At 35.0% G+C, this 16,569-nt stretch overlaps 1 protein-coding gene and 1 pseudogene across 1 annotated transcript; both read left to right on the plus strand.

The window, feature by feature from the left end:
- The first annotated feature begins 840 nt into the window (after positions 1-840).
- Positions 841-8,733, plus strand: LOC109053304 (macrophage mannose receptor 1-like). The gene is made up of 3 exons (XM_042761349.1): positions 841-1,077; positions 4,392-4,453; positions 7,980-8,733. Exons 1-3 carry the CDS (start codon positions 841-843, stop codon positions 8,686-8,688), a joined length of 1,008 nt encoding a protein of 335 aa, XP_042617283.1. The 3' UTR covers positions 8,689-8,733.
- A 5,779-nt stretch (positions 8,734-14,512) lies between these two features.
- On the plus strand, positions 14,513-15,520 carry LOC122145452 (annotated as a pseudogene).
- The last annotated feature ends 1,049 nt before the right edge of the window (positions 15,521-16,569 follow it).

A 16,569-nucleotide genomic window follows, 5' to 3' on the forward strand; every position in this document is an offset into this window, starting at 1 on the left:
TAATTTTATAGTTACGTGATGAAGGAGGTGACAAAAAACAGTTACAATAGTTTTCCTACTGGGATTTCAAATGGGTCTAAAGAAATAGGTAAAGTGCAGGATGATCTAACAGACTCCTTTAAAAGAATAACAACAACTCAGTACCATTATTAAGCTTGGAAGAGCCAGGTTATTTTTTAATATAACTCAGACTGGATTTGTCTGAAAGAAGTAAGTCATCTACACCTATAGGATAGCTTGAGGATGAATTAATCATGGGGTAATTTTAATTTTTGGGTGAACTAGCCTATCCCTTTAAGATTTGTTTTATATTTGCAATTTATTTATCCAAATACTTCCATTGGTCTGAGCCCTCCTGTTGTATATTGAGAGGTGTGGTAACATGTATAATGGACCAAAGGTGATCTTCAGCTGAGTGTGCAGGGAGGCTGCATTGGGAGATCAGCTATGGATATGGAAACTATAATCACAACACTCCTTTTTTTGAGTCTCTTTGGACTGAACTCCGGTTATAGAACCCACATTTTTGTCAATGAAAAAAAGAATTGGAAAGATGCACGGGAGCACTGCAGAAAACACTACGATGACCTGTCCACTATCACCAGTCATGAAATACAAATCTTCTGTCAAAACTCAGAAATAACAGATGATTTTTTCTTTTGTGGGCTTCAGAGAGATATTCAAAACTCACAGTGGATGTGGTCTAATGGTGAACCAGCAACAATTAACGAATGGGATCTTGGTCAAGGAAATGACCTAAATGAAAACTGTGGCACAATAAGAAAATCTACTAAAAAACTGCATGATTATGATTGCAGAGGAAAATTAACATTTTATTGTATGACGGACTTAGACCTGATCCAGGAGACCAAGACCTGGGATGAGGCTCTGGACTACTGCATAGAACGCAACACTAGCCTGGCTAGTATGAACTCCAGTACAATTATGGATCTGGCAGTGAATATGGCTAAAAATGCCCAGACGGTTAACGTCTGGACTGGCCTGCGCTTTCTGAACCATTGGTTCTGGGTGAATGGAGGTGATCTTGAATACAAGGCCTGGTCTGAGGAGGGAGAGGTACAGTGTCCTGCCATGAATCAGCGCTGTGGAGCTCTGGATAGAGACAGGAGGGTATGGAACCCCAAAAACTGTCAGGAGAGACTCGATTTTTTCTGTTCCATAAGACGCAGATAAATGGCAGAATGTTAACTAGGAAACTATATATACTATATAACTATATACTGTATAAAGTTTACTAAAGTTTGAATTTATTAATGAATGAATTAATATATATATATATATATATATATATATATATATATATATATATATATATATATAGGCTGTATATATTTGTATATTTGTTTGTTTGAAGATATTTTTTCCAGCTTTCAGTTCATGTGAATAGAGTAGTTGTTTCCTCATATATAAAAACGCACTGTTTACTTTACGCATGACTGATTATTTTATTAATGATTAAGGCACTTAAAAGCATGATATGAGCTTGTATTGTATGCAGCCTGTTATTTTACGCCATCCACTGGCAATTATGAGAATGCAGCTTTTTTCTCCTACTGGTTGCACTACAAAAAGTCAAAGTGCATACATTTGTATGAATTTAATCCATGTATTGTTGGATATTGTTCATTATATAGAAGATTGAATTATTTATATAAGATTCATTTACTGTTAACCATGTTATAATTCATGTGCAATACATTGTGAAATAAATAATAATAAAATAAAAATGTTTGTTTGGCTGGCTTTACCTATACATTATTACAAACATCACTACTGTATGTAAATAATCCTGAACAACATGCTACTGTTGCTTTGTGCCTCATCAATATGTAAACAATACATCTATTTATTTACTAATGTTGCATTAATAGAATTAAATGCAGAATTATGAAGGGAAGCTAATAAAAGGACTCAGGAAATTGTTAAAGAATATATGAATTTATATTAGTATTAGTATATAATTTTTATACTTCTAATAGAAATTTGTATATCAGTATGTTTCCACTGACTGTGGTTTTAAGCGATTTAATTTCCTCATTTTAAGTACATCCGTTTTCAGTAAATGGAACTGCAGAAAAATAAAATAGCTCAAAATAGCATTTGTGAGGACGTGTGATGTACAAATTATGATGAACAATGTAAGCTGTCATTGTCAATAGGTCTATTCAAGATGTGTCAAATAAAGTAAGTTTAAAGCATTCTGTCGGTACAGAAATGTTCTGATTTTATTTCTAGAGAGGTTTGTCCCCTTCCCAAACATATTTATTGTAAACAAATCCTGTTTCTGCATATGCAGCAGCATTGTACCTGTCAAACTGAATTTTTTTTTTGTCTTTCAGTTAGTTTGAAGGTTAGCAATATACTTGCATTGTCTGATTTACATCTCAGGCCATTTTCTAAAAACGACAGTGTTTCAGTCAAACACACAGAGTAATATAATTTACAGAGTAATATGAAGTACTTAACCTTGTTATCTCTGCATGGTTTTATTTTTCATATAGCATCACACACAGTGAATAAGTGAATGTTTCTTTGTGATAAAAGAGGAGATTAAACATGACATCAATCCACCTACTTTTACCAAAATATTAGCTAGACCTGAAATGCTTAGAAGGAATTTCTAAAGTGCACAAAAAAATCCTATAGTGTTAAAGACAATATGTTACAATAGACACTGTACTTAACAAAACATATGAAAATTAGTCAATGTCACAGGACATTTCCATAACCTCAACACATTTAAAGGCAAATCACTTCATTTTGCTTCTAAATTTATGTTTTTAGAGGTCTCGTCATCAGATTTGCCATAGTTTGACCTTTTGTTTGTGGAACAAATTGTACTTTATCAATTCATTTTACTTTTATTTGGCACTTACAGAGGAGAAACATTCTCCAGGGTCAGGTTGCAATATTACACAAATAATAAGGGGAAGGCTCAAAGAGATGGTCAGGGCCATTTCTTTATTATTGGTATGAAACATCAGACATATGCTGAGAGGTAACAAATCAGTGTTATAACATAAATGTGGTGTGAAGCTATGGCAACACTGCATACACTGACAATATGCACTGAAAAAAAGGGAAAGCTGCTTTAACGAAAATACTAAAACAATACACTTACAATCAACTAATGCATTTATGTTTGAGGCAGAAACATAATTATATTGTGTAAAGCCTAAGCAAAATTCAACACAGTTGTCAAAAAGTGCCATTCATTCAACATGATTTTTACTTAATTGAGCTAATGCAACACAATTCTTTTGTATTTGGTCTCAGTTTAATTTAATTGGGTATGCTTTCTCTACATTTACAGTGTAACACATTCAGTGTATATTTAGCACTAGTGGATGACAAACATATTCATGAAGAATGCCACTCACCAGAAGAAAAAAAAAATCAAGGTTGCTCCTGAAGAACTGCTAAACTGACAGCGTGAGGGGTAGCAATATAGAGCTTGTAGAAGCAGGCAAAAGTAAATGGGGAAGCCCAAGCAGCAGCAGCACAGATATCCACCATATACTCCTCTGAAAGCAGCCCAAGACGTACAGCCCTAGTGGAATGACAAGAGAAATTTTCTGGCAAATGTTTTCAGGTTTTCTTGTATGTCATAACCTCCACAATCCAATTTGAAAATATCTGCTACAGTGGTCCCTTTCCTTGCACCACCATAACAAACAAAAAACTGATCTCTGCTCCTAAGATGAATGGTGGCAGCAACATAGCAGGGCTCGCATGGGACTGTGGTGCTGACTAAAAATAGCTGCCAAATTGACTGACTGATTTATAAACTGCAAAAGCAGAACTTTTGGAAGAGAATAAGGATTTAGTCATAGCACAGCACCAGAATCATCCGGCAGCCATGCATAACTCACTAATGGACAAAGCATGTGACTCACTTAGCAGAAGCAATAGTCAACAAAAAGCAGTTTTTAAAGATACCCATTTCAGGTCAGCTATCTTCAAACACTAAAATGGTGACAGACAAAATCAAGAACAAGTGGCTCACAATCTGTTAAGAGACAGTCAGACCCAGAGACCAAACCCAAAGCTGCAGATGGGCTGGATCTGTGTACAAAATAACGCCATCCATCTGTGACAACAGGTCCTTCCATTTGCCATGGCCTGCCCACCAACAGTGACAGAAGCATGGGCTACCAAGACCTGGCTAGCCTTCGAGGTGCTACTAGTAACACTCTGTGGTTGCACAGAGATATACTGTGTAATGTGTCCCACAGAAGAGGAAGAGGGGGGAACACATAAAGCAGACAGTTTGGCCACTCGTGAGACAGAGCATACGGCCACAACGGGGTGGATATCTCTGTTTGCGTAAACCATAAGTGACAGTGATTGTTTGCCTCTGTTCCTAAAAGATCCACTTCTGCTTTACCAAACTGCTGCATAATCCTCTGCACCAGATCCGGGTGAAGCCCTGGTTGCAGAAGTTCCCTTGACAGAGCATCTTAGTTACTGTTGCGAACTCGGACAAACAAATAGAGTTGCTAGCTGTCTTACAATGACAGCTGTCAGTGTGGAAAACCATGTCCCTATATCTTTTTGAAAAATTTTGGCCACAGAAGGGCCACCATTCAAGTGGGACTTAAATATATGGAGAGATATATAAAAGATTTTAAAATAAATATTGTGGGTATTCATTTTGGAAGAAAGGGTTTACAGATCACAATACAATCAGCAGAAGCCTCATGTTACATTCATCACAATCGCAGATAACAACATCCCGGATCAACACTGTTCATGTATCACTGTTCTCAACCCTTTTGCCCCCAAAGCCTAAAAGCATAAAAGTGATTCAAAACAGTTTTTGCCATTGTAGTAAATTTCCATTCATAGCAAACATATGAGAGTGGAGTAACATATCTGAAATCTAAGGAGGAGAATAGGGTTCATCTTACAGTTCTACATAGCACAATTTGACAAAGATTCTGTACAGAACCTTTAAAGATAGGTGCTTTATATAGCACTTAAAGTGATTACGAGCCAATGAGCCACTTTTAATGCTATTTAGCACCATTTTTTTGTGGTAGTCAAAGTGAATCTATATACATTTAAATGAGAGAATTTTTAAGCTCACCTTCTAGTGAAATTGAATGGCTCTTTGAATAAAGACCACTGCTCCACTAACAAGATGTTTTTTTTTTTTTTTTTTTTTTTTTTTTTTTTTTGTGGGGGGGGGGGTTGCTTTTATGTGCTGCCAAACCAGTTGTTTATATATTTTATGTAGATAATTAACAGCTTATTTGTAATTTCCACGTTTTTACACAATCTCAGTCACTTTTTACACAATCTCAGTCACAGTCACTTTGTATTCGTTGTATATTTGTTATATAGTTTTATATAATCGCAAAAGGTTGTGAGTTCGAGTCTTGGGCCGGCAGGGATTGTGGGTGGGGGGAGTGCATGTACAGTTTCTCTCTCCACCTTCAATACCATGACTTAGGTGCCCTTGAGCAAGGCATCGAACCCCCAACTGCTCCCCCGGGCGCCGCAGCATAAAATGGCTGCCCACTGCTCCGGGTGTGTGTTCACAGTGTGTGTGTGTGTTCACTGCTCTGTGTGTGTGCACTTCGGATGGGTTAAATGCAGAGCACTAATTCTGAGTATGGGTCACCATACTTGGCTGAATGTCACGTCACTTTCACTTTTAACAATAAGCATGAGACTTTGTGTTATGAAGTTCCATTCTTGAGTGATCTGCAGTTACAGTTGGCGGTTACTCTAGCTAGATTATTTGTTTAAATGTGATTACTGACACAAGTTAGTGTAACTGTGATGCAAATTATTAATATGTTTAAATACATTTTTGTGTTTTGGATCTTAAAGGGATACTCCACCCAAAAATGAAAATTCCCTCATCATTTATTCACTCTCATGTATACGACTAACCAGTTTCTGAACTTGACTTTCATGGATGGAATAAAGGACAAAGCCACAGTCAAATTAATAATAATGACCCTCAGACCTTTAAATTCTTCTGCTTCTGGTTTAATGCACATTTCAACTTTTGCTTCAAGACACTGAGCATTTCTCATCTCTCTCCAGAGCCAAGCTTTTGCATTCCCTATTTTTCATAAGATGTAGGATAAAAATTGGAATAATCCAATAGTGACTTTTAAGAAAAGTAGGCTTTTATTTATTTGTTTTTGACTGGGGTGAGGCCTCTAAAGTTGTTCAGAACATCTGTCACTACTGCGGTTTTACGAATTGTTTTCAGTGGACCGTAGAAGAGTGAGAGGATGAAGTTTTTTATTAAAGGGATTATATCTCATCCAGAAATGATTGTTCCATGTACCACTTTATTCTGTGGAACACGAGAAGATATTTTAAAGAATGTTGGTAAACCAACAGTTTTGGTGCCTAGTGACTTCCATTGTTTAAAAAAAAAAAAAACAGTTTTGAACATTTTTGCTGAGAAAGTAAATGATGACAGAATTTTTGGTCTAGGTTATGCATTTTAAGTAAAACAACTTGTGCCTCTGTATGTACCAATTGTTTGTAGAGAAATGACATTTAATGTTTATGCAGAAATGTGAGATGTAACATACTGTATGTTATTTGTGGTCTTGTTAACAGTGATGCTTTTGATGTTCCTGACCTTCAAATAGGAATAGTTATAAAATAGTTCTGTGTTTGTACACAAGTACATAAGCACTTTCAGGGGAGTCCAGTCTTGATCCTGGAGGGCCACAGTCCTTCCGAGTTTATTTCCAACCTCAATTAAACATCTGAACCAGCTAATCATGGTCTTCAGGATCACCAGAAACTTCCAGGTGAGTATGTTAGGGCAGGCTGGAGCTGAACTTTGCAGCACGTTGGACACCCCTGCTAATCATTGTATTTTATATTGTAATGCACTGTATAAAGTTCAGATTATTTATTTTGTTTAGAAAGATCTCTGCAATAAAGTCTTTATATCTAAATAAAGCTTTTTGCTTTAATGATAAAAAGGGAACATTAACAACCTAAAGCATTAACACTGGACAAAAAGAGTAAAGTTAACATGAATTATGTTGAGATAACTTAATTAGATCATGTACTCTTTTCTGATTAACACTAAATGGTATTGAGACAAAACATCATCTAAAGACATTCTTAAAAGTTCTTTAAAAAACATTCATATTTTAATAACACTGCTGACTGTAATCCTTTAAAAATCTCAAAAAGTATATCCATTTTTCATATTAAATATTTTAATCCACATTATACAGTAAATATTTTCACTTTTGCATATTCGGAAGCACTTTACCCGTTTCTGATGTCAATTTGAATTTGTTTATTTTGTCATTCAGTTAGTTTGAAAGTTAAACAATATTTGCATCCTCTGATTTGCATGACAGGTGATTTTTTTTTTTTAAAAAAGGTCTCTTCTTCAGTTTCAATAAGACACTATATTTAAGAAACACACAAAATGTGAATAAGTCTGCCTCTATTTTTAGGCACACTGATCATCATATAGTTAAGATCTACAGTGGGCCAGAACAGATAAATAGTTGATCAGTCTGCTGCAACAATAATAATTTATTGTGATTGATAGTAATTGATTGTGAAATTATCATTGTTTTGTTTGGTTTTTGAGCATAAAAAAACATTTGGTTTGCTTTAAAGTGTAGGTGGACATTCTGTTCATGAAAGAATTTGTGCATTATTTTGTGTCAGTTCACATTATCTTCATTCAGAGCATAAAAAGAAAACACTCTCCAGGGTTGGGGAGTCCAATAAAAAGCAACACAAAGGAAAAAGGAGTCAAGAGGAGGAGTCTTTCAAGTGGAGACTAAACTTTGATTGGTCAGCGCTGTCTTACTGGTCTATAAGTAAGAAATCCTCACAAAAGTGGACTTGTGATCCTCACTTTGGGCATTCCTGCTGATGTTAAAACTCTGGATACATTGGCAATATGGCAACAAAAGCTGCAGGCACTGTTTTACTGTTTTTCTGTTTTTGAGTCTCTTTGCACTGAACACCAGCCTCAACAACTATTATGTGAATAAAAGTATGACGTGGTCAGATGCACGGGTGTACTGCTCTAATAACTATGATGACCTGTCCACCGTAAGCAATGATGAACTGCAACCACTCTCTAATAATCCGCAGATCACTGAGGATTTTTACTGGATTGGACTCAAGAGAAGTAGGCAGTGGCCATGGTGGGCATGGACCGGAGGTGAGGATGCGACTAATATCCAGTGGGACAAAGACCAACCAAATTATAATGGTGAAAATTGTTGTGCTGTGAAAAGTTCCTCTTCTAAAGTGCATGATGTTGATTGTGATTGGCCTAAACCATTTTATTGTATGGAGGACTCTGAGCTGACTGTGGTGCAGCAGGAAAGCACATGGGAAGAGGCCCTGCTATACTGCAGACAAAACTACAAAGATCTGGCCACACTGAACTCATATGAGCTCATGAAACAGGCAAAACATAAGAGCAGAGCAGCCCTGACTGATGATATGTGGATTGGTCTGCGCTTTATCGCTGGGCGCTGGTTTTGGGCAAATGGAGAAACTTTTGAATATAAGGTTTGGTCTTCAGATGGAGAGCTCCAGTGCCCTGCCATGAATCAGCGCTGTGCAGTTCTGAACCGTTATAGTATGGTTTGGACACCTGTGGACTGTGAGCAGAGATTCAGCTTTCTCTGTACCAGTGAACCATGAAATGAAATATCTGATTTTTTTTTTTATGATGATAACATGCCTAAACTAGCCTAAAAAGACAAACATTAAAATCACTTTAAAATAGAAACTCTTTTTAAAGCCTATTTAATTAGTTAATATAGATGTGCTATAGGTTAATCTTTATGTCTTAATACTTATTTATTTTAGTTTGTTCTTATTTTGCTTTCTTAAACCATTAAATAAAACTATATAAAAAAAAGGTTCTTTAAAGATTCTTAACACAGTTCTATTTAAAAATATTTCATCCAGAAGATCACTTTCATGTGGAAAAAGTTTCTTTGTGTTGGAGTTTAGAGTTCTTTAGTTTTTGGCTTCTGTTGTATCTATTTTGTGTTTTTTAAATGTATTTTATGTCTTTATTCATGTTCAGTGTCAGTTATCATTTATTAATGTATTCAGTTACTGTTGTTAGAGTTTCCCCATGTCAATGAAAATAAATAAATAAATGTAGCCTACCTAACTGACACAGATTGCTTTAAAGTTAATCCCTAACAGATGTTACAAGATATTATAAGACCAGGCAGATAGAGTAAAAATGATATTAATAAATAATATTTTTTTATATATTAATATTAATGAAAATAAACTATTATTAAAATGTAATGTAAATGTTATATCTCCTAGAACCCTAATCTGACACTAGTTAGAACCATTTTCTTAAAAGTGTATTAAAGCTGTTGACTCATAAAGGAATCATAACTATCTACTTTTATGTTCCATACACTGACTAGCCAATCAAAAACAGCCCGAGTGCGAGTCATTTTAATCGTTTGCATTTGTTGAAATGTCTGAATTTGTAAAGGGGTGGTCTAATTCAGTTGCTAAATCTTGCAGAAAGTTAATATTTAAAAGCTATACCTGCTAAATCTGTCATCATTTACTCACCCTGTCACTTTAACACACGACATTCTTGCTTAGCAACACTAAAGTGGAATTTCCGCTTTCCACACGGACCTGCCTTCTGGTTCTGAAGGTTTCGAACTTACAAAAGGACTCAAAAGTAATAAAAGTAATCCTTATGACTGTATGTGCTGTATTCCAAGTCTTCTGAAGCAATTTGATAACTTTGTGTGACCAACAGACATTTTTTTATTATTATTATTATTATTATTATTATTATTATTATTATTTTAAAACGGATATGGAATGATTGGAAGATACCCTGATTGTTTCCCAAAATAATCATATCCCCAAGAGGATCGTAGAAAACATTGGCACCATTTTGTTTCTACAATCAACGTAAGTTTACAATTCTTTTGAGAACTCAAGTCTAGTTTTGTGAAGTTTACCCGATTCATTGATTCAAAAGAATGATTCGATTACCAATCTCTACTTCTCTCACGAATACTGATGTTTTTTGTCATTTATACATGCATAAAAACATACACAACTCACAACAAAGATATATAAAATAACAAATTAATGCCGCGTTCCAGCCAACCCGTAACCCGTGTTTTTCCAAAGTGCACTGGAACACCAGTCAAACCTGTGACTTCCCACCCGTGAACTCGTACTAGATCGATGTACTCCCAGTTCCGAGCTCTGAGGTCACATAGCCCGCGAAACAACAGTGGCAGCCCCTATGGATAATTTGGCCTACGGATGCAGTGTTTATGCAAGTAGTACACATTGAAAAATAGATTTTAGGACAATATAACATTGCAATAAAATTAATAATCTAGCTACAATTCCTTGCGCTCAGGAAGTTTGGCGAGACTTGCCTGGAACGCTACAAAGTCGTGAGTCGTGGTTTGAAGTCGTGACTTACGGGCTCAAAAACCTGCCTGGAACGCAGCATAAGACTACGAATTAAATAAAAGTATGCTTAAAGAGGAGCTACTTAGGCTGTTGAGTGTTATCATATATCTGAAATCTAAGGAGGAGAATAGGGTTCATCTTACAGTTCTACATAGCACAATTTGACAAAGATTCTGTATAGCACCTTTAAAGATAGGTGCTTTATATAGCACTTAAATTGATTACGAGCCAATTAACCACTTTTAATGCTATTTAGCACCATTTTTTTGTGGTAGTCAAAGTGAATCTATATACATTTAAATGAGAGAATTTTAAGCTCACCTTCTAGTGAAATATCTGTTTGGCTCTTTGAATAAAGACCACTGCTCCACTAACAAGATGTTTTTTTTTTTTTTGAGTGATCTGCAGTTAAAGTTGGCGGTTACTCTAGCTAGATTATTTGTTTAAATGTCATTACTGACACAAGTTAGTGTAACTGCGATGCAAATTATTAATACGTTTAAATACATTGTAGTTGTTGTCATCAATTACTAATTGCTGTAATTTTGGATCTTAAAGGGATACTCCACCCAAAAATGAAAATTCCCTCATCATTTATTCACTCTCATGTATACGACTTTCCTTCTTCTGTGGAACCCAAACTAAGATTTTTAGAACAATAGTCCATCTCTGTGATTCATATAATGCAGAGGGTCAGTTCCCTCAAAGCTGACCATCAGATGCACAGTTCACAGTCTCGGAGTAGTAAAGAAGTAAGTCATCTGGGTACTTTTTGCATTCTGTTTTATGAATACTGTGAATTTGGATGTACTATGTCACTCGCATAATGTTTTTCTTATTATTGTTTGACTTAAGACATTACTGTCATTCGTTTTGTGTGGTTTGTGAAGCAACAACTTTGAGGGACCCATCTACTTGCATTAACTCACAGAGATGGATTTCTTTTCTCAGTTTGTGTTCACTGTGAAAAAAAAAATCATATACATCTGCGTCGACTTGAGGGTGAGATGATGAGAGACTATCCCTTGAAGTGTCATCCCAAATGAGACCTAGTAAAGGTAAGAAATAGAGACTTAAATATATATTAGGAAAAAAGGTTTTAAAACTTAACATTTTATAGTAATTAAATATCAGTTACTTTCTGCCAGTAGAGCTGTGCAGTGCAACAAATAACTTTTTTTCCCATAAATGTAAGTGCTATTGTCATGAACATCGATACTACATATTTAAAAATAAATAAATAAAATGTTTAATCGACTGGCTGTATCTTTGCCTGTTTAAAATGACCTTTTAGGTCTTAAAAAGAATTTTAGGTTTTGAAGTGATGTAGCTGAACTTTTTCACCATTAACATGTTTCAGTGAACAGAAATTTTGTGTGTGGTTTTCCACCTCAAACAGACAAAGACACTGGACCATGACAACATCAGCTTTACACTGAGCCATTTTAGGAGAGAAAGACTGACAGATAGTTTTTTTTCCTTCCATCTGGTTTGCCTTAAATAGAAACAGAACTGGAGGATATAAGATAAAAAAATCAATGTAAACTGGACACCTTTTGACTTCAGTTCATGGATGCCCTCTTTGACAACCAGTTTATGAATTTGTCTTTCATGGATGTAATAAAGGACAAAGTCAGCTTAGCAATTTTGTTGCTAGATTTAGCAACTTTTCAGACTACCCTAGCAACCTTTTTTTCAAAAAGCACCTAGCAACATATTAAGCTATTTTTAAAAAGTTTTTGGCAACTTTAAGCAACTTTTGTAAAGTGACTCAAATAATAAAAAAGGCACATATTTTCATCTAAATTACACAGAAAGAGGAAACCACTGAACATTTAGCTAGCCAATCAGCACATTAACCTGGAGAGAGCTGGAGAAAGATACATAACAGTACAAACATCAAATGTGCATTAAGTTGCAAGTTCCGATTGGTCAATTATAAATGCACATTTATGATACAGCATTTTATTAGCTTGTATATATAATTGTTATTCAGTTTGGTACACTGTAGGAAAAAAAAAATATGTTGAAAAACTGAAAAGGTACTAGTACCAGTCGAAAGGTAGTCAAGTTGTAACCCTGTAACCTTAAAACACTCCACATTGCATTTTATTTAAAACACAGGTAAAAATAAATATGGATTGTTCCTTCATGTTAAGAGTGCATTGTGTCCTATTTTTACAGAATTTTTTGTAGCACACTAACTAACTTCCAGTACACTGTTAATAAGAAAATGCATAAAATGTGTAACTGTTCAATAATTCAATGTTGTAAAAAAAACTGATCATAAAGATGTTACTTATATTACTTTTACAATTTAAAATATTTTGTTTATAATATTTTTACAGACAAATAACATTAAAAAAGAATTGCTGAGATCTGATTAATGTAGTTGTGTATTCTACGTAAAAACACTGTTTCGTGTCATGGTTATGCAATGACGTCATCACGCAATGACAGCACAACGTCATTTAGTAACTTTTAGCAACAAATCAATCTGCCTTTAGCAACTTCCCCTGAAAATTAGTTGGCAACAATGAAAGCCACAGTCAAATTAATAATGATGACTGAGTCCCTCAGACCTTTAAATTCTTCTGCTTCTGGTTTAATGCACATTTCAACTTTTGCTTCAAGACAGCATTTCTCATCCTACTCCAGAGCCAAGCTTTTGCATTCCCTATTTTTCATAAGATGTAGGATAAATATTTAAATAATCCGATAGTAACTTTTTAGAAAACTAGGCTTTTATTTATTTGTTTTTGACTGGGGTGAGCCCTCTAAAATTGCTCAGAACGTCTGTCACTGTACTGCGGTTTTACAAATTTTACAAACCAACAGTTTTGGTGCCTAGTTACTTCCATTGTTTAAAAAAAAAAAAAATCACACTGGAAACCTTTTACAGTTTTGGAACATTTTTGTTGAGAAAGTAAATGATGACAGAATTTTTGGTCTAGGTTATGCATTTTAAGTAAAACAACTTGTGCCTCTGTATGTACCAATTGTTTGTAGAGAAATTATGTTTAATGTTTATGCAGAAATGTGAGATATAACATACTGTATGTTATTTGTGGTCTTGTTAACAGTGATGCTTTTGATGTTCCTGACCTTCAAATAGGAATAGTTGTAAAATAGTTCTGTGTTTGTACACAGTACATAAGCACTTTCAGGGGTGTCCAGTCTTGATCCTGGAGGGCCACAGTCCTTCCGAGTTTATTTCCAACCTCAATTAAACATCTGAACCAGCTAATCATGGTCTTCAGGATCACCAGAAACTTCCAGGTGAGTATGTTAGGGCAGGCTGGAGCTGAACTTTGCAGCACGTTGGCCATCCAGGATCAGGAATGGACACCCCTGCTAATCATTGTATTTTATATTGTAATGCACTGTATAAAGTGCTCTTAGTCATCGAAAAGATATGCTTAAAAATTCTTGAAAAACATTTATATTTTAATAACACTGCTGACTGTAATCCTTTACAAATCTCAAAAAGTATATCCGTTTTTCATATTAAATACTTTAATCAACATTATGCAGTAAATATTTTCACTTGAAGCTCTTTACCCGTTTCTGAGGTCAGTCTGAGTTTTCGTATTTTTTCCTTCAGTTGGTTTGAAAGTTAAACAATATTTGCATCCTCTGATTTGCATGACAGGTCTTTTTTTTTTTTAAAAAGGACTCTTCTTCAGTTTCTATAACACACTATATTTAAGAAACACACAAAATGTGAATAAGTCTGCCTCTATTTTTAGGCACACTGATCATTATATTGCTAAGATCTACAGTGGGCCAGAACAGAAAAATAGTTGATCAGTCTGCTGCAACAATAATAATTTATTGTGATTGATTGTAATTCATTGTGAAATTATTTTTGTTTTGTTTGGTTTTTGAGCATACAAAAACATTTGATTTGCTTTAAAGTGTAGGTGGATATTCTGTTCATGAAATAATTTGTGCATTATTTTGTGTCAGTTCACATTATCTTCATTCAGAGCATAAAAAGAAAACAATCTCCAGGGTTGGGGAGTCCAATAAAAAGCAACACAAAGGAAAAAGGAGTCAAGAGGAGGAGTCTTTCAAGTGGAGACTAAACTTTGATTGGTCAGCGCTGTCTTACTGGTCTATAAGTAAGAAATCCTCACAAAAGTGGACTTGTGATCCTCACTTTGGGCATTCCTGCTGATGTTAAAACTCTGGATACATTGGCAATATGGCAACAAAAGCAACAGGCACTGTTTTTCTGTTTTTGAGTCTCTTTGGACTGAACACCAGCCTCAACAGAGAACACTATTATGTGAATAAAAGTATGACGTGGTCAGATGCACGGGTGTACTGCTGGAATAACTATGATGACCTGTCCACCGTAAGCAATGATGAACTGCAACCACTCTCTAATAATCCGCAGATCACTGAGGATTTTTACTGGATTGGACTCAAGGGACATAGTTGGTTTTTGAGTTGGTGGTGGACATGGACCGGAGGTGAGGTTGCGACTAATATCCAGTGGGACCATAATGAACCAGATTATAATGGTGAATATTGTTGTGCTGTCAAAAGGTCCACTTCTAAAGTGCATGATACTGATTGTGATTGGCCTAAACCATTTTATTGTATGGAGGACTCTGAGCTGACTGTGGTGCAGCAGGAAAGCACATGGGAAGAGGCCCTGCTATACTGCAGACAAAACTACACAAAGATCTGGCCACACTGAACTCATATGAGCTCATGAAACAGGCAAAACATAAGAGCAGAGCAGCCCTGACTGATGATATGTGGATTGGTCTGCGCTTTATCGCTGGGCACTGGTTTTGGGCAAATGGAGAAGCTTTTGAATATAAGGTTTGGTCTTCAGATGGAGAGCTCCAGTGCCCTGCCATGAATCAGCGCTGTGCAGTTCTGAACCGTAATAGTATGGTTTGGACACCTGTGGACTGTGAGCAGAGATTCAGCTTTCTCTGTACCAGTGAACCATGAAATGAAATATCTGATTTTTTTTTTTTTATGATGATAACAAGCCTAAACTAGCCTAAAGAGACAAACATTAAAATCACTTTAAAATAGAAACTCTTTTTAAAGCCTATTTAATTAGTTAATATAGATGTGCTATAGGTTAATCTTGATGTCTTAATACTTATTTATTTTAGTTTGTTCTTATTTTGCTTTCTTAAACCATTAAATAAAACTATAAAAAAAAGGTTCTTTAAAGATTCTTAACACAGTTCAATTTAAAAATATTTCATCCTGAAGATCCCTTTTATGTGGAAAAAGTTTATTTGTGTTGGAGTTTAGAGTTCTTTAGTTTTTGGCTTCTGTTGAACCTATTTTGTGTTTTTTAAATGTATTTTATGTCTTTATTCATGTTCATTGTCTGTTATCATTTATTAATGTATTCAGTTACTGTTGTTAGAGTTTCCCCATGTCAATGAAAATAAATAAATAAATGTAGCCTACCTAACTGACACAGATTGCTTTACAGCAATCCCTAACAGATGTTACAAGATATTATAAGACCAGGCAGATATGATATTAATAAATAATATTTTTTATATTAATATTAATGAAAATAAACTATTATTAAAATGTAATGTAAATGTTATATCTCCTAGAACCCTAATCTGACACAAGTTAGAACCATTTTCTTAAAAGTGTATTAAAGCTGTTGACTCATAAAGGAATCATAACTATCTACTATTATGTTCCATACACTGACTAGCCAATCAAAAACAGCCCGTGTACGAGTCATTTTAATCGTTTGCATTTGTTGAAATGTCTGAATTTGTAAAGGGGTGGTCTAATTCAGTTGCTAAATCTTGCAGAAAGTTAATATTTAAAAGCTGTACCTGCTAAATCTGTCATCATTTACTCACCCTGTCGCTTTAACACATGACATTCTTGCTTAGCAACACAAAAGTGGAATTTCCGCTTTCCACACGGAACTACCTTCTGGTTCTGAAGGTTTCAAACTTCCAAAATGACTCAAAAGTAATAAAAGTAACCCTTATGACTGTATGTGCTATATTCCAAGTCTTCTGAAGCAATTCGATAACTTTGTGGGACCAACAGACATTTTATTATTATTATTATTATTATTATTATTTTAAAACA

The sequence above is a fragment of the Cyprinus carpio genome, chromosome A7, assembly GCF_018340385.1.
Source record: "Cyprinus carpio isolate SPL01 chromosome A7, ASM1834038v1, whole genome shotgun sequence".
Classification (NCBI taxonomy): Eukaryota; Metazoa; Chordata; class Actinopteri; order Cypriniformes; family Cyprinidae; genus Cyprinus; species Cyprinus carpio.